Raw genomic sequence first — 19770 nt, 5'->3', positions numbered from 1 at the left:
TGCAAAACATACAACAAAACCTCTATCCAAGCAAAGAATTGTGCATGGACTTACCACTTGCACAGTGGCAGTAAATAAATTAAAAAGAACACCTTTTCAAGAGGTGCTCAGGACAGCACGTATTAAGCTCTTTCCTCTCTCCTCCTCCTCTGCTCAAAAGCCACCCTCTATCTTCACTACAGCCTCCGTGAGCAAAATGGACTTTTCTCATCCTCAAATCATTACCTTCACCTCTAATGGTCTTCCGTACACTAGAAAGTATTTTCGTTTCTCCACCATAGACTTCTATGTTGGTTTGGAGCGTGAACTCCTGAACTTTCATCACTTTGATGATGAAAGCCCCAATGTAGCATTTTGCTGTGGCAAAAACTGTGCTTTTAGTAGTGTCTTGTTTTCTCTCTTGTAAATGGCTTTGCTTTCAAATTGCCACTCAGGCTTGTGGCCACCACCATCCCAGGCACGCTTTGCCACTACAAATATCAGTAAAGTGCTGCTTGTACGGACACTGACTGTGGGTTTACCTGCCAAATTGCATTAGAACAGTTTTACTCAGGAGTGCGAACACAACACTTGTTGCCAGCTTAAGCAATTTTTACTCTGTCTGAAGAATAGTGCCTTTCAGGGTAACTATATTGCATTCTGGGTTGATATGCCATTGTGCATTCTCCTTCTACTAAAATTTAAAACAGATACTGAAACACACTGATACTCTGAAATTAGCCAAACTATCAAAACATCCCAACTTCTTTTTTTAGTATCCATTAATTTATCTGATTATTTGTAATTCAATGCCATCTTCAAGAAAACTTTCAAGCTCATACATACAGCATTGCTGAGCATTGCTATGTTACCAATTACACATATGGATAGGCTGCTCCAGATAACCGGCAAGTAGACAGCGACGTGGCTATGGAGAATTTGAGAGAATGCCACCAGAATCACCACCGGGATGCCATATGAATGCTACTGAAAGAAGAGAAAGCACTTACTTCTCTTCAACTTATCGTCTAGTGTTCTCTGTAGCCTAAAGTCCCTCCTTCTGCTCCTGTTCGCTCAGGATCTCAGAACGGTATTCCCCATCCCAGAGCATGAAACTTAATATTTACTTCTTCTGTAACATTCTTCCTGTAGTTATTCTGTAATATTTTTCCTATTCTCAAATTACTTAATAAAAGAGGATGTACACCCCACGCATGCCCCCTCCCCCCCGTCACAATTTTGCAACTGTAACTGTGATTTTGAAACATAGCAGTTAATTATAGTCTGGAATCATAAAATAGGTCAATAGCAGAACCAAAACCAGAACATCAGTCTCAAGTCAGTGCTCTGTCCCATGCTGCATTCAAAGGAGACTTTTCTTTTTGCCAGTCTGGACTGGTCGCTGTCCCCCGTCCCCCGATTGTTTAGCTAAGATGAGCCATGCATGGGGAGCACGAGGAAGAAGCTGGCACAGACAGCAGCCTGGGCACACGGGGCAACTGATGTACTTCTCATCTTCTGACCAAAGAAGAGGTCACAGGACAGTGAAGTTTTATTAAAACTACATTCCATTTTTACCGCTCTTTTCCAACTTTTATTTACCTTTAAAGGACAGAATATAAAGGCTTTACACTTTTGCTTTCACTTTTTTTCACGTATGAAACTTGCTCTCCTTGAAACTGCTTTGCCATTAACTTAGAGAGAAGGTCCACGTGGCTGCAGCTGGACTGCTTCTGGTACCTTGGTGGGCTCCTTCACAGCTGCCTGGGCTGGCTCTACACTGCACAGCTATCTGCACCGCAGGCATCTCACCGACGGGGCTGGGAATAAAGCCTGTGTCTCCTAAGTGCCTCTTTGTTCCAGCTGAGTTTACTCCGCTAAATGAAGATGCATCACAGTTTTTGTGTTTTTCAAATGGGTAATAAATGATGTTATAAGGTCACAAACATCAGAGGCATCTCTGAGCTTAACAGATGCAAAATTCAATATACCAATCCATTTTGAAGATAAAAATGTTAATAATGGCTTCATAGTCTAAGTAATGAATATAAATCTTCTCCTGAAAACCGATGACATTTCCTGAATCAAAATTGCTTGGACTTTGCTCTTTATCCAAGCATAGTTTTCTCTTGCTTCATTTAAGGTTCTGGAAATGGAAGTTACTGGCCTTTCACGTGCAGCTGTCACTTATGTGAGTAACCTTGGATTCAAATTCTTTGCTCTATTACTGAAAACAGCAAAATATTATTCCTAGCCCATTTTCAACAAATGTCTCACTAGGTTTATCACTACAGACAAGTAAGATGTTCCTGGATTACAAAAAATGTGAAAAATCTTAAAATAGTTTTGAAAAGGTGTGTTTCATGACCTAGAACAGAGCAGAGCCAGTTTTACCTGCAAGAAATCCTGAACTACCCGATCGATTCTGTTATGATAATAATTACAAGGCAACATTATTGATGCAATATAAATGGTTATTTTTTTCAGAACAGCTTTCGCATGTTTACCTCGACATACTACTGAGTTAGGAGCTCAGTCCATTTAAAAGCGCAGCATTTGGTATACTGTACAGCAAAATACAGACATAGTAAAACGATCAATATATGGGATAAATCTTCTGTATGTATTAATGTTGAGATAGTAAGATTGAGAATTATTCAAAGCTTAGATATGTGAATATAAAATAACTTATATGATATTTGTGTAAAAAAACCAGACATTATCAACTGAAATCCCCTTTTAGGGATCGTTAAAGAACAGAACTTTGCTTAAAGAACAGTCTCTAAACTTCGCTTAAACTGCAGAACATGGTAAACGTGCATACGTAATACAACTTTCAAGCCTTCATACTTACATTACTGAAATTATATATATCTGTAATGTTGGTGCCGTATCTTTGGAAATTTCAACAGCAATATATACATCAACCTTTGCACTAGCTTATTGCTGAGTCAAGAAAACTGTTACAGACTTACTTCCTTTAAAAGCATTCTCATTGAAAGAGAGCATTAAACTGTATATTAGATAGATACAAGAGAAAAAAATAAATCGCAAAACCACATGGTTCGTTTTGAAAACTCAGTTGTCCTACTAACGTTGGCAAATCAATAAACTCATGTAGCAATCCCTTTGCCTGCAGTCAACCCTTTCTTTCACTTACGCGCTCCTTACGTACAATTGAAACTGAGTATCGACACTGAAGCAGGAACCGTGTCCGAATAACAGCTCATAGAAATAATTTAAAGTCATTTTCTAAATTACCAGAATAATGACAGTAAGTCAGACTTGTTGACGCATTTTATTGTGAGATGGGGAGTCTGGTAAAAAACTAGAAAATGACCATGATGTAACAAGGAACTTAAAAATGAAGTTTCAGATTTGTAACATACATACATGAATACAGGAACAAATTGGCACAAAAATGTTAAACATTGTTCCCAACACTGTTTATAAGATTATTCTAATTTGGCTTACTAAGGAAATGAGAGTTTTATGGTTAGACTAATCTCTTAATAAAACTGCAGAGCATCATGCTATTAGTCACACAGTGAATTTCAAAATTTAAGAGCTTTATATTAAAAACTGGGTAAAGGTAAAATGAATTGATTGCAATTGTAAAATTAATACATTCCCATTTTAATTCTTCTGTTCTACAGTCCAAGGCAAGTATAAATGTTAACATAACACTGTTAAATCAAATCTCAATGCAAGAGAACCGATTGCATCTCTACTTTAAATCTTATCAACTTTCCAAATTTTCATACTAAAATATATTATTGTATTAATACAAACTACAGTATTATACACTACACTGTGTAATAAATAAAGAAATATAAAAATAAGACACATAAATATAAAAGTTTTCTAAAACTAAAAAGGTACATATGTCAGTAAGAAGGGTATTAATACTGCCAAGTTTGAAGACATACAGTACAAAATGTTGCACAGATCTATAAACTAAAAGAAATAAAATAATACTGATAGGTAAAAATCAGCTAACATTGTTAATAAATGGGGTCCATAATAACTAACATTTGAAAATACTTATGAGCCAGATAACATGTCATGTATGTGTCTGAAATTAAAGTAAACCAATAAAGCAATAAAGCAGATTAGAAAATTTCCCTTGTAATTATTGTAGAGAAATTCTGCAAGTCAGGTATTAACCCAAAATACCACCAAATAATTAAATAATGAAATATACCAGTGTTCTTACTTCTCTGATGGCTGAGTGTTTTTTTCCCCATGATTAGTTTAGAAGTTTGATACAAATCAACAAATGCTAGTTATTGTAGGCCACACATTGGATAAAGGCTGCTTAGAGCCTTTATAATACTGATAAATGGCACTTACAGCACACAGGTCTTGCATAAGGCCAAAGGAGATACAAAGCTTCATATCATATCCTTCATATTGTTACTACATACTCAAAACACAATTACAAACACTGATTTTGACGACTTTGCTGTCCTTACCAGTATTAACACTGTTAGTCCCTGCAATCAGAACTCAACGACAATCTTTTCAACTACATTTTTAATCACATGAGTAAGAAACTTCAGTTCTTCTATCGTCTGCTTTCTTAAGGCTAACAATACACTTTAAATGATAATATGCTCTACTACAACATCTAATGTCATAAACTGCTACCTTCTAGGTGGAATTTACAAAGGTAGCCAAGCACTGTTTGCAACTGCATTACAGGTTTCTGCAAAAGGAAATTTTGTAGTGCAGAAGTTCTCACATTTTAAAACATAAGAAAATACTGAAGCCGATTTAGGAAATGTTTTACCATTTAAAAAAAAAAAAATCATATAAATCTCTCCCAATTGTACAGCTTAAAAATTAATCAACTTAAGAATGAAAATTAATACTGATAAAACAAACAATGCCAGATGCTTGTCTAATAAATCAGGTTTCCTACAACCTGTTAAATCTTTGCTGCCAGAGTCACTGTATTTTTCTAATCTGCTTCATGTTATAAACTTGTTCCTAACTTTGAAAACTGTGTGAAAAATTACTAAGTTTGAGGTTCAGGCACACCTGGATTTCTTTTTTTTTTCTTTTTCTTTTTTTTATATATATATTTTTTTACACAGTAGTGAACAGAAATCACAGTATGCAGGCTACTGCGTTTCCATGAAAAGCATGTATAATATAGAACGAACTTCATTACCAATTTTTTTTTCCTTATAGAAAAAACTATCATTTAAGCTTTATTTGTTTTTTTCTTCCGACACCTGCCCATTATTCTGTATAACTTCTGGTTCTGCATTGCTTGCTTGATTTACGACTTCATCGTTCTCGTTACCTTCAGTTTTCCCTTCTTCTTCTTCTTCTTCTTCTTCTTCTTCTTCTTCGTCCTCTACATCTTGTAGTTTTCTACATTCTTTTTCTTCCTGAAGTCCTTCTACCTCTTTTTCTTCCTCCTCCTCTTCCTCTTTTTCACTGTCTTCTTCTTCTTCCCTGGTTAGACTCTCTCTCTCATCTGAGTCGATCTGCGATGGAGATGCCCTGGCACCAGCATGCTCGTTATTGAGGACCTCCTGGCCTGCCTCCTCCTGTTCTGTGCTGTCACGCTCTTCTGCCTCTCTTTTGCAATAGGAGTAGCGATGATTCATGTGTTGAGAGTAAGACCCCGAGTGTGAAAACCGCTTTCCACATTTGTCACATTGGTAGGGTTTTTCCCCCGAATGCAGTCGCATGTGTTCGATCAAATGGTGTTTGTGTTTAAATGCTTTTTTACAGATTCCACACTCATGAGGTCTTTTACCTACAAAATAAAGCACAAACAATTGGACATCTTGTAGCTGAAGTCTGAAAAACGTATACTGTTGTTTTCATTATAAAATGCTGCTGGTGAACGTATTACCAACAATCAGTAATTTTATTTAACAAGACATTCTCCTCCACGCATTCTCAGCCTGGCTTTCTCACCTGAGCCCGAAGGACAAGGGTGCAAGGGTACATCATCACAATTACAAGGGTAATTTGTAAGTTTTTTAGGAAAGCTGAACATAGAAGGATAAACAGATTCTCGAATGTAACTTTTAGCACAAAAAAAGTGCGAATATATGTAAATTAGAAAAGGAGACATTTTTCTTGCAGTAAACATTATTTTGAGTCAAGACAATTTAAACTTTTCTATATTGATCAAGATTTTAAATCAGCTAAGCTTTTATGTTCGTTTTTGTGTACCAAATCCTTCTTTCATGTTATAGGTAAAAAGAAAATAATTCTAAAATCTAGGTTGGCACAGGTAAGTGCCTTATGTACAAAACTTGCTGACTACACATATATTAACTAGAAAAATCTGCTTTGTTTCACTTCGTTCTCTTTCTGCTCTGTTTTCCAGCTTTCTACTTTGTTGCCTTGTTTTTAGAGTCTCTTATAAACATAGCATGAGCCTAGTAATGTTATTTTGATTTCAACACTCAAAGCTGTTAGCAAAACAACTTTGCACAGTCTTAGCCCAGACATAAAAGATAGAGACAGTAAGACAGCAGTTTTTTGGTCACACTTTACAGATGATCAACGCCTCCATGTCAACACGCCAAACAAGCAGCAAGGTGGGTGTCGGTCTCTTCTCCCAAGTAACTGGCGATAGGACAAGAGGAAAAGGCCTCAAGTTGCGCCAGGGGAGGTTTAGATTGGATTTGAGTCACCATCCCTGGAGGTATTTAAAAGATGTGTAGATGTGGTGCTTAGGGACATGGTTTAGTGGTGGACTTGGCAGTGTTAGGTTTACGGTTGGACTTGATGATCTTAAAGGTCTTTTCCAACCTAAATGATTCTGTGATTCTATGTTTCTATGACTCTGAACACTGCACTTAATTTAAAAGTAGAATGGAAAGAACAATTATGTTATGAAAAGGAGCAGTCAAAAGAGTCTCAGGACAGGAAAGGTACGAAAATAGATAGTCTTAACAAATACAACTTGAGAAACTCGATCAAGTGGCAAAGACAAAAGGGAATTTTTAATCTTTTTAATTCTATATGTGAGATGAAATTAAAATGTTAATATGCAGAAATATAATATAGGCACCTAACCAATAAAAAAAAGAAATTTTTTTTTAAAGACATCACAGAAGAAATAAGAGAGCAACAGTTATTAAAAAAAAGACCAAAAATACCAGAGCTGGAGCCAAAAGGAACAACTATGAGAAATCAAAAATAAAAATCAAAGCCAAAAGGGTGTTCTTTTGGGGTTAGATTCCACGTCTAATGAATGGCTGTTAACTTCAGATAATTACAAATGTGGCTCAATTTGAAAGTCCTTCATGCTAGATAGATACACTGCCTTTCATGTAAATTATCATTCACATACATGATCCTTTTTTTCTTAATTTATAATTTTAATTTTTAGTTTTTCTTAATTTATAACCAGGCAAGGTAAATTAGAAGTAATACATCCTTGATTACAGGCTGTGGCTCACAGATGACTGTCCATGAGACAGATGGAAGAACACCACCCCCCCCCTTTTCTATTCAGGGTTTAGGTCTTACAAATTTAAAGAAATACAGAATTACAGTTCTGTCAAACAAATATACAAAACACAGATTTCTAAAGAGAGCTGAGCATAGATGACAAGAAGGACTATTACACTTCCTCACACTTTCCAAGAACTGGATTCCAGTTGAGATTATCAGTTACACACTACCAGTGAAATAATGATCTGAAACTGCTCTTCCTAGTACGTACCTGTGTGTTCATACTTATGTCTCAACAACGAGCTGCTCTTCTGGAATATTTTGTCACATAAATCACACGCATACATCCCATTTTCTGTCTTTCTCATCTTTTTCTTTGGGGGTGTTGAGTCAGAATCATTTTGATCTTCTACATTCGATACTCCCTCTGAGCTAGTGTCTTGCCTTTCATCCTTAAGAAAAATTATGAAAAAGGTTGAGTTCAATAAAAAATGCACTGATGCAGCACACAATTTATAAAATATAAACTGAAGCTGCACTGTTATTTTCATTGAATTCTGTAAACAGCCAAACAAAATTGTTTAGACTTACAGAGTCAAAAAAATCTTCCACTGCATCGCTCTGCTTTGCAGTCCCTGCCACCATACAGACGCAGAATTCTCACTGGGACTGACTTTAATCACATCCAAATTTGACTGTTGGCCAGGTCTAAGCTACACTGACACATCATGTTTTAGGGCCCGTAAAATAAATGCAATGTTAGGAAGGAAAAGAAGATTACAGACCTATAAAGTACCTCAGTAGGTTGGAAGAGCAAATTTGATATCTAACTGCGTTTTTCAACTAATGTTTGTCACCTACGTTTTGCTACCTCGTGGATTTTATGGAAGTTAAGACTATAGTTTTTGATGAAGTTTTCACAAAAAGGTATTTATCATTTGAATTTGCATATTGACTACCTCTTCCTCATAAAACTACCACAAATCCTACTTAACCCAAAAGTTGGGGGATTTCAAATGTTTAATTAATAAAAAGTTTTTAAGAATCATAACTGTAGTCTAAGTATTTCAAGTGAAGCTCACCTGTAAGAAGCACAGAATTTTCTACCGATATCAGCAGTATCACTACACACAGAATTAATTTTATCATATATTATAAAATCTGAATATAAAAATCTATGTATTACCTACTTCAAATGTCATCTGTCTCATAAACTTCAACATATAAGCAACCTTGTAACTCTTCAAGGCTCCTCAGTCTCTGGCTATACAGAAGCCTGCCTAAAATGCTGAACAGCCAAATTTCTAAGATTTAATTAGAAACACTCAGTCTTTATGCAAGCCACTTGTCTGTTCTGCTCTGTCCCTACCTCAACATGCACTGGTGTTTCTCAGCAGGGCTGACTCCGATTAGATCACATCTGGATGTATCCAGGAAGGAACAGGGCAGGATACAGGAATGGCAGATGAAGATAAATACCTGCCTGAATTTCAGTTGAGAATGCATCTGAATTTTGTTTAAAGTGCCATTATGGTGTAGGATGAATTCAGCTACTCTGCAAGCCAAGAAAGCAGAGCAGCGTGAAGGGAGTAGCCAGAAGTTCCAAATGGTTTATTTTCTGGATGTGGGGAAAGAGGAGATATGGAACCAGCAAGAAACACAAGCCATGGCCTTACTTTGCTTTTTGGTCAGGAGAATTAAACTGTCTTTAAAATACTGAGCACTAATGTCCTAGAATACACTTCTGAATGACCGAACATAGTGAAGAACTGACTTGTCCACGCACAGAACTATATAGTTTCTGTCAGTCTGGACTCAAGCTGCCTGAGCTAGCTAGCTTTGCAGAGGAATTAACAGTAACATCTATTACACATTAACAATCATGCTGAATAAACCTGATAGCTTATATTGACATTTTATTTAATTTATCTTGACAGCTTTCTGTTAGTTCAGCATGGACACAGAATGAATACATCATACACAACACACAGGAATACAGGGACCAAAGTACCTGATTTCCATTGGCTTGGGTGTGTTTTGGTGGTGTTTCTTGAACTGCAGGACTAACTGTAGTAGAGTATGTATAAGCCACCTGTGGAATCAAAATGGTTTGCTTATTGGCAGCGAGGGCTCTCAAGCATGGAACACTGTTCTGGTCAGCAATGGCAACAATTGTAGGTAACTGGGCAGTGACTGTAGGTATAGCAATATTTATGGGATTGGCACTTGGTGGGATTACATTTACAATAGGATCAGAGTCTGTAATACTGTTGTCCTTTTGTGGTTCTTTTTTTGCACAAGTTAAGTTCAAAGGTTCTTCTTGGACAGAATAAACACTGTTCTGGTAAACACTAGTTATGGTAGATCTTTCCAATAGTTCTCCATGTTGCTTTGGTAGCGAAAGGTCAAGAGGTTCAATTTGTGGCTCTTCTTGTACACCCTCTGCTGTGTACGTATAACCCTGTGAATTTCTTGATGAAGAAAGGTTTAGTGGCGATGGGGATGGCGTGCTACTGCGTGAACCATTCAGAGTTGATCCCCCTGGTAAAGTCTGAGATTTTGTTGTATTGACAGGATTTTGTGAATTATTTGTGCTGTTCTGGGGTTCGCTCACATTTGTAGTTGCTGCTTGATCGTCATTATCTGTGGGACTGCTTAATTTAACTTGTTCAGGAGAAGATGGTCCAGAAGACTGCACAGAAATTTGTCCAGCTTGCATTTTTTCAAACCACTTTTTTACCACATCCAGTGGTAGGTTTACTGAATCGGCTATTTTTGAAAGCTCTTCGGCGCTCGGTTGTGCATTTAATGCATAATACGCTTTTAGGAGCGATAAAAGGTTCTTTAAAGGTGGCTGACCAGGAGTTAAGTTGTTCTCCCCAGTTTCTGATGGGACAGGGGAGTCGGGCTTCTCAGCTTCTGTTCCACTGGGCTGAGGAAGCTGAGGAGGATTTTTCGTTTCATAGTGCTTTAATTCTTGAAGTGCATTAAGATCTCCTGGACAGTCATCACAAAGAAGACAAGTGCTATCATTGGTCTCTCCTTCAAAGTTCTTATCTTTCTCAGACTTCACCGTAAGATCTTCCGGTAATTTTTCATTTTTGCAACTATTTGTAGGAACAGAGTTTTCTTTTTTTAGATTTTGTGGAACAACCTGAAGTTGACTTGGCTGCTCCAAGCTGTAGTTGATGATAATTTTGGTTGTCCCATCTTGGTCAACCAAAGGAAGACTGATAGCTGAAATGAGGGAATGGCCAGCTTGTTGTATAGATGCATTGCTGATTGTTTCTTGTTCTTTGGATGCAAGATTAGCATGATTGTTTTCCAATACTTGCCTTATTACATTACCATCCACTGCCACTTTAAGTACATTTTGAATGTCACTTAAGTTGATGCTTATGGGAGACACCAGACCTACTGTTGGTAGAACAACAGCTTGCACCACACCCTGAGGAGAACTGGTTGCCTGCAATGGGCTACCACCACTAAAAACCCCATTCTGCAAAGGGGTCGAACAATTAATTCCTGAAGCAACCACTATGGGCTTGAATTCATAATCCACAGGTTCAGTTTTAATTTGGTTAACAGGAAGTTGCTCTTGCAAGGGTTTATTTTCTATCTTTTGTCGTATCTGTGGTCTTGCTGGGCTACCTGGTGATGCAGAAAGGGAAGGGGAGGAGCACTGAGACGTCTTGAGCCCTGACCGGGCTCGACCATTCACGGGCATCAAACCAATACACTTCTTACTGCTTATGTGTGAACTGTATGAACCAGAATGGGAAAAACGTTTCTTGCAGTTTGGGCACTCATATGGCTTCTCTCCTAAAGATAAAAAAAAGAAGAAACAAGGCATATGCAACAGTTTACTAGGTTACAGCGTAACTTCATCAAGCAATAGTAACTAGAAAAGAATACACCAAAATGACCTCTCAAAGAGTCCTAGGGAAAAAAAAATCTTATGCAGTGAATTGAGCAGTAAGAGTAAATATATCCTCTATAGCTCTGATCCTAGGGTCCTTTAATAAGTTTGTGATCCACTAGTAGATATAGGGATACATTCCAGTATTTCCCAGTAACTGTCTACATATCACATAAATGAGCCTATATGATACTTGCAGATTTCATTAAACTCCATTCAAGTAATACCACTACTAACTTCAGAAGCTGCATAAACTACTTCAGAATGGAAAAAAATTAGAATATGATTAACCAAAGAAAAAATACAAATGCCATAAATGCAAGTCATAGTTATATAACGACCTATGCACATTTTATTGTGGCAAACTCAAATACAATATATCCAGATCTTTCTACAATACTCATCAGCTGAATAAAAACAGGCAACGTTTAAGTAAAGGGAAACGAGACACATGCAGAAGACAGAGGTATGTTTGCCTTCAGAGATGAACGTCAGGTTAAATTGCCAGGAAGATGCACACAACTATGCAGTTGTTACACCCATAGCCAGAGTTGGCTTTTCAGGGGATCTGTACTACAGAGGAAAAGGAAAGAGCCGAAATAGCTGGCTTGCTTCAGATTGAAAAGTACGTTGACTGAGGCTTTCTCACTCAAAAGCATAGTGCCACTACCCTCTGGAAATAAAATTATGTTTGCTGAGGGAGGACTTCTAAGTGAGGTGCTCTTAATTGCTGTTATCATGGCTGAACAACTGATAAGAAAGGAAAAGATGGCCTAAAACCTTGTTTTCAGACTTTCTGTCAACGGGTAAATTTGAGTTAAAGAGAGAAATTGAGAATCTCTTTTGAGTGATCACGTTTTACTTATCATTATAGATAATATTATATATTAAATTTATTACAAATTGGAACTTTACTTATAAATTGAAACTTTTGTGACAGTATATCACAACTCCAGACCTGTGTCCTGAGGCTATTTTAATATTTTAATATGATATTTTAATAAAATCACAGACAGTAGGAAGCATAGTTGTTATGTCCCGACTATTACCAATTAAACTTTTCTAGCAAGGCTCCTAACATGCTGCATGGTCTGCAAACATTGAGAAAAAACAGACAAGTGAAAAAGGACCAGAAGGATGCCCCATTTCTTCTGCCACAAGTGAAGTTTTCCTTAACTGTCAGAGCTTAAGCTGCAACTATAAATCCTCTTGAGTTATCCTACGTTTTTCCTGCACGCAGCTGAAGGCTGCAGTCAGTGCTTACAGAGTCCCAGAGGAAGAAAAAGGGAAACACTAATATTTTAAACTTAGATTTACAAGACTGATATAACATCAAAGTTATAAAGAGTAGAAATGGCAACATTAGTACATAATTCAATGCTTGGTTTATTTACCACTGTGGATTCGTAGGTGCTCCTTTAGGTGATGTTTATATTTAAAAGCTTTTCCACATTCAGTGCACTTGAATTTTCGATTACCACTGGACTGCGTCACATGCCTCTGTAAGAAAGAATTCGTAATTATTGCATAGGACAGCATGTTGGAAAAACATCTTGTATTTTCACATTGTAACAGAGAAAATGCAATACAAAACTGAAAAGAATCAATCATAATTTTAAGAGACTGAAGGTGGTATGTGTTATGCATGAAAAAGAAACAAATTAGAAGTCAGGTTAAAACTGCACTATGTGTATCTTCGGAATAAATCTGGTACAGTAAAAAAAAAAAACCAAAACCCCAAATATTTGCCTCTTCTCCTAACTCCAGAGGAATCTTGCACTGACATGTTATGTGAGTAAGAAGTTCCAGGATGCATGCTAATTCTACTTGTGAAAGCAAAAAAACCAAGAAAAACCCCAAGCCCACCACCCACAGAATATGTCACGCAGGATAGAGAAACATTAAAGCATATAAAAGCCTGTTTAAAGTTTAATCAGTTGACTTGATTTTTCCATTTACATGCTTCCAGCGCTTACTGTAGGCCTTGGATTCCTCTATGTAATGATGCCACAGGATTGCTCAAGAGAAGATGGCTCAGTGACAACAAAGGCACTCTCAGTCACAATTAATTCTCAAAATAAATGCAAAAAACTAAGTTAAAATAAATAACAACACTGAGGGATTTCCCAAGTCCACAACATCAAACCTCTTCACTATTTGCATTGAAGCTCTGTGCTTATTTTTGTTATATTTTGCCTTGTGAGCATTTATTGTTAAGCTCCAAATTATTTTTAATTTATCTTTATTGTTATACTAGATTAAAAAAGCAAAAGCTAAGACAGTCATGTAAATATATGTAGTATATATGTGATATGTATATGCAAGATACATAATTTTATTACAAACTGTGCAAATCTATGAATGTGTATTTTTAAAGACAAAAATTACATACATTTTAGAAGTTTGAGCAGCCTAATTACCAACATGAAATGGAAGAATTAGAAATTTCTCTGTTCAAACAAACTCTTTATTTAAAAAAGCAGCAGCTCCTTTTTAAGTAGAGCTCACTTTGCAAAAAGATACTCTACCACCATTTGGATGCAGCTGCAGATTTTTGGTAACCGGGGCAAGTATTTTCATAAACTCATTAATAGAGCTATTCATGTACTCTGGGGAAACAGCCTGCCTACGGGCAGCTACCACGAACTGGCTGGCGTGCATTAACTTCCTCTGGTGTGAGACTGTGGCGGGGAGCTCCTACACCTAATTCTGGTCTAGTGCGGTCGGCAGCGCTGGGAGCAGACGCTCATGGAGTGCTGAGGCTATTCCCCGAGTGCAGACACGGCAACGGGAGGCCGAGATCTGCGCTGGAGAAGTGGGGATGAATAAAAAGGCAGGATGATGTTCCTGTTTTGATTTATGCCTTTAGATCTGAAGAACCCGCAGCCGTGCAGTTTGCTGGATGAAAGTCTGAGCACTCTGCTATGAGATATGCTGTCCAAATTATCAACCCTCCCCATTCTACACCCTGTCCTCCTTTATACGATACAGATGCTAACAGAAGACAAATTGAAACAAGATAATCTAAATTGCTTCCAAGTACTCTAATTCAACAGTTCCCTTGGGATAAGCATTTGGTTAAGCTGCAGTTTTCACCTCTCAGCAGATACTGCTCCCACCCTCCTCCGAGTGGGCTCCTTCTCACCTCTGCCCAGGCTCTGCAGCGAGGTCTCCACTCTGACTTATCCTGATTAGCACTTGACCCTTATTCCCGGGTTTGTCAGCTGTCTTTTGCTAGTCCACACGGCTTTTCAGCTTTGTTTAACTAAGTCCCTTGAAGTGATGTTCTAGGTGATTGTGCCTGACTCGCTGCATTTCACTTTAATGATCCAACTTCACTGAGTCTAGAGGACCGTGTCAGGATTTACTTAAGCCTGCAGAGAATCAGTTACTACTCTTTGACTTGAGATTATACAGGTTAAAGGATCTCAGCATATATACAGCTACTGCAGATGCTAGACTACATAAATATTCATACTAAATATTAGTGCATGTATTCAATCTGTCAGAAACGTTTCTGCTCCAGTCTTTAAAATTCAATGTTCTGCTTCCGAGGCATAGAAGACCGTATTTCTCTTATCAAATCTTTAATGAGTTTTCCTGTTTTCCTGGTCATGGCTATATGCTGCCTTGAACTTTCTGCTAGACAGTGTTTCCACCTATTTTGCCTTACCTCCTTATATCTGTAATTCTTTATTCAGCTTTCTTGCTGTCTCTCCCATACTTTTTTTTTTTGGTAAACTGGGGACATCCTCAGGGTTACCCTCCAGGACCTTTTTTAAAACTAACTGAGAAGTCATGACTCTTCTCTAAAGTACCATCTTTGATACTCTCTCACCTTCGTTTTCTCAGATTCAAATGATTTTCCCCCTTTCAGTACTGTTAAATCCACACTTTTTTGTGCCGCTGGCATGTGATGTATTTTTTAATGCACTGTACGTAACTGCTGTTTTCTGCTCATTAAAGAATTAACCACAGCATTAAAACAATACTCCTCTGCATTCCTTTAAGGACTGAAAGAAGAAACATCAGCATTAAGGTCTGTAACTAGCCACTAATACATCCCTGCATCAAATATTTACTGTGCTTAGGTCTAACGTCCACTCTTTTCATACCAGAGAACTGAAACTAATTAATGGGAATCCTCAAAAGTTATTTGGAGAACAGGAATTACAGGTACATCAGTGTTTTTTCACACTTTGAAGACTATGGTCTTCAAGAACTGCCGTTTCTCAGCGATGTCCATGGCAATATAAAATTTTAACATACTAGCTACGGGTGCTTTGTAGATTGTTGAGAAGAAAAATAAAACAAATGTAAGAAGCACTTATTCACAATTCAACATCTTTTTTGGTGCTTCACATGTGAGAGCAGATGATGCACATGCAGCATTGCCTCCTACCAACCTTTACGCAGTTTAGGAGCAGCCAGGGGAGCTGTGAGGGATGCTGGGGACGGGGGGGAGGGAGGGATGAGGGAAAAGGTGCAGGATGGCTCTCTGCTATCTGCTGGATCAGTAGCAGCTGCAGTTTGGTATATCTCTCCCTTCCTCAGAGGGAGGCACAGTGTGCACGTACCTTTTCCACTGCCTTCAGTACACTACAAATTATCTTTGCTCATTGCTTCCTTGTACAGAACAATTACAAAATTGTCACATGCTGGATGTTAACCAGCTAACAAAATTCTCCAAATAATCTACTTCCAGGTGAAGTCCTTTAGGAATATAAAACTTTAAACTAAAGTTGCCAGGGGAGGGGAATCTCAATCCATCCCACTCCTACCAGTTTGATGCCAGGGCCAGCAATAGATGTCCAGAGCCTGGAGAAGGAACACAGCAGGAGAGCACCTGAAGAGCAGCACAAAGGAATTCCAGCCACTCCAGCCAGTAAGACAGTTTCATCGTGGCCCAACTTAAATGCCTCTACGCAAACGCACGTAGCGTGGGGAATAAACAAGAGCAGTTAGAGACGTGCGCGTGCCTGCAGGGCTACGACCTTATTGGCATCACGGAGACATTGTGGGATGGCTCCTATGACTGGAGTGTTGGGATGGAGGGATACAGGCTCTTTAGGAAGGACAGGCAGGGGAGACAAGGAGGGGGTGTCACCCTCTATGTCAGTGACCAGCTGGAGTGCATGGAGCTCTGCCTGGGGATGGATGAGGAGCCGACCGAGAGCTCATTATGGGTCAGGATTAAAGGGAGGGCAGGGACAGGTGACATTAAGGTGGGGGTCTGCTACAGGCCACCTGACGAGGAAGACCGAGCGGATGAGGCCCTCTATAGACAGATAGGAGCAGCCTCACGCTCACAAGCCCTGGTCCTCATAGGGGACTTCAGCCACCCTGATAATCTGTTGGAGGGACAAGAAGGAGAGAGGGGAGGAAACACACAGCTTGACAGTAACAGTGGAAGGAGAAGACAAATAGACTAAAAGGATGTGCAGACTATTCAAGCCACAGAGACATGTGGTGAAAGATCAGATACAAGGAGGAAACTAGGAATTACTCATTCCACTGACAAAACTGAAGTTGGAATTAAGGAAGAGAAGAGACACTGAAAAAGACTCGGAGAGGATGTGGAGAGAAGGGGCCTGATCATAGAGACGGGAAGAGAAGAATGCTGTGGCTGTAAATATTGCTGTCTCATATGGGGGGCAGACAAGAATTGTGGGGCTATAGGTGAAAGAGGTAGGTTTTGAAAAGCAGTGTTAGAATATGAAATGGAGAGGAAAAAGTGTGATGATCGATAAAAATCTGAATATGAGGATACAAAAAATGTGACAAAGTTGGTCCTGTAGTTTTGATTTTGAGAAGTGAAGAAAAATGTTCAACGTAAATCAACAAAATTCTGTCTGAAAGCTCAGGGACATTTTATGAAAGTATCCTATTACTTTGTTAACCTTATGACCCTGGTGCCAAATTCTTCGGAGCATTCATTCATGTTTTTTAACCCTTACTCATTCAGCTAGTTTCAGTAAAGTATGCAGAAGAAATTTTGCTTTTTATATTGTTTAATATTAGGGCCAAATTCAGCTAGAGAAAAAGTACAGAATCCCTTTTTTTAGTTCCACAGTTATCAATCGTTTTGGCATTCACATGTAGCAGCACCTGACAGCTCAAACCAGCCTAAGATACTGGCCCTATCTGATTGGTGGACAGAAGTACTGACAGCTGTGGGGGTCTGTCAGTAGCCAGTGTGGTGCTGTTAGCTGTAGGTTAAACAGGGTCTGCCATCTCACATTTGGCAACATCTTATTCATATACTCAATCAAACTCAGCGTAAACAAGTGTGAAAGCCACCAGAGGAAGTTGGCAATCTGCAGTTTAGGAAGAAAATTAAGCTCACCTGGATCCCAAAGTGCCTGCAAGAGAGAAATTTCTGGTTTAAAACTTGTGGTAAAAAGATACATATTTCTGAGCATCAGGGAAGAAAGAAGCCTGTTTGCCTTGTCTGTTTGTCAGCTCCATGCTGAGACAATTAAAGCCTTCTAGAAGAAATGTGTTTCCTCAATGGGCACCAAGCAGAGGGCAGATTGAGACAGGTGGCAGGGCAGAGAAAAGGAGAGTGGCACAAGACAGAGCAAACATGAGCAAACTGAGAGAATGCTGAGAAAAGCAGGGTGCAAACATAGCCAGGACTCAGAGGTGACAGACAGAAAGCCTAAAATAGCCCCCAGAAAACCACTGAAATGCTGCTTGACTTAGGGTCGGTATTGGGACCGGTGCTGTTTAACATCTTTGTCAGCAACATAGACAGTGGGATTGAGTGCACCCTCAGCAAGTTTGCAGACAAAACCAAGCTGTGTGGTGCAGTCAACACACTGGAAGGAAGGGATGCCACCATCCAGAGGGACCTTGACAGGCTTGAGATGTGGGCCTGTGCGAACCTCATGAGGTTCAACAAGGCTAAGTGCAAGGTCCTGCACATGGGTCAGGGCAATCCCAAGCACAAATACAGGCTGGGTGGAGAATGGATTGAGAGCAGCCCTGAGGAGAAGGACTTGGGGGTGTTGGTTGATGAGAAGCTCAACATGGCCTGGCAATGTGCGCTTGCAGCCCTGAAAGCCAACCGTATCCTGGGCTGCATCAAAAGAAGCATGACCAGCAGGTTGAGGGAGATGATTCTGCCCCTCTACTCCACTCTCGTGAGACCCCACCTGGAGTACTGCATTCAGCTCTAGGGCCCCCAACATAACAAGGACATGGACCTGTTGGAGTGAGTCCAGAAGAGGGCCACAAAGATGATCAGAGGGCTGGAGCACCTCTCCTATGAAGACAGGCTGAGAGAGTTGGGGTTGTTCAGCCTGGAGAAGAGAAGGCTCTGGGGAGATCTTATAGGAGCCTTCCAGTACCTGAAGGGGGCCTACAAGAAAGCTGGAGAGGGACTTTTTACAAGGGCAGGTAGTAATAGGACAAGGGATAATGGCTTTAAACTGAAAGAGGGCAGATTTAGAGTAGATATAAGGAAGAAATTCTTCACCGTGAGGGTGGTGAGGCAGTGGAACAGGTTGCCCAGAGAAGTTGTGGATGCCCCATCCTTGGAAGTGTTCAAGGCCAGGTTGGATGGGGCTTTGAGCAACCTGGTCTAGTGGAAGGTGTCCCTGCCCATGGCCAGCAGGGTTGGAACTAGATGATCTTTAAGATCCCTTCCAACCCAAACCATTCTATGATTCTATGAATAAGACATTACATTCTGAAGATGCAGCTGTTTAAGATCCACAACCAGGAGGTCTATACTTTACTATGAAAAATATTTGATTTTCCATTACACAAATGATGTAATCATTTACATGCACATGAAGCCAATTCTGAAGACATGATAACTGTGTGACAGTAACATAAACAAATACACATTTCAAATTTACCAAATATCTAAACTATTGTAGTTTTGATTCTGGCTATGGCTCTAGAGAGAACTAAGTTCCAGATACTTCGTAGCAACAACATTTATCAAATACAATTGTGCCTTCAAAAGTATAAGCCCATTAAAATATATCTGCAGGAATACCATTTAAGTTTCCCTTTGTAGCAATTCTTCTGAGATTATTTACTCGCTTGGTATTTTTTCATAGAATCATAGAATCATTAAGGTTGGAAGAGACCTCCAAGATCATCGAGTCCAACCGTCAACCCAACACCACCATGCCCACTAAACCATGTCCCTAAGCGCCTCATCTACACGTCTTTTAAATACTTCCAGGGATGGTGACTCAACCACTTCCTGGGCAGCCTGTTCCAATGTTTAACCACTCTTTCAGTAAAGACCTTTTTCCTTACATCCAATCTAAACCTCCCCTGGCGCAACTTGAGGCCATTTCCTCTCGTCCTTTTGCCAGTTACTTGGGAGAAGAGACCGACACACACCTCGCTACAACCTCCTTTCAGGTAGTTGTAGAGAGCGATGAGGTCTCCCCTCAGCCTCCTTTTCTCCAGGCTAAACA

General features: G+C 39.2%; 1 protein-coding gene across 1 annotated transcript in view; it reads right to left on the bottom strand.

Moving 5' to 3' along the window:
* Window positions 1-3264: 3264 nt before the first annotated feature.
* The window catches only part of ZEB1 (zinc finger E-box binding homeobox 1), a 126707-nt gene continuing 110201 nt past the window's right edge, over window positions 3265-19770 (bottom strand). Inside the window, exons 6-9 of the mRNA XM_009325528.1 lie at window positions 12724-12829; window positions 9422-11232; window positions 7682-7862; window positions 3265-5752 (exon numbers count right to left, since the gene is read on the bottom strand). Coding sequence (XP_009323803.1) covers window positions 5196-5752; window positions 7682-7862; window positions 9422-11232; window positions 12724-12829 — 2655 coding nt within the window. The 3' untranslated portion in view covers window positions 3265-5195. The remainder of the gene's footprint in view (window positions 5753-7681; window positions 7863-9421; window positions 11233-12723; window positions 12830-19770) is intronic.

Source organism: Pygoscelis adeliae, unplaced genomic scaffold, assembly GCF_000699105.1.
Source record: "Pygoscelis adeliae isolate BGI_AS28 unplaced genomic scaffold, ASM69910v1 Scaffold175, whole genome shotgun sequence".
NCBI lineage: Eukaryota > Metazoa > Chordata > Aves > Sphenisciformes > Spheniscidae > Pygoscelis > Pygoscelis adeliae.
Note: the sequence above shows the minus strand (reverse complement) of the source record. Positions and strands in the feature narration are given on the sequence as shown.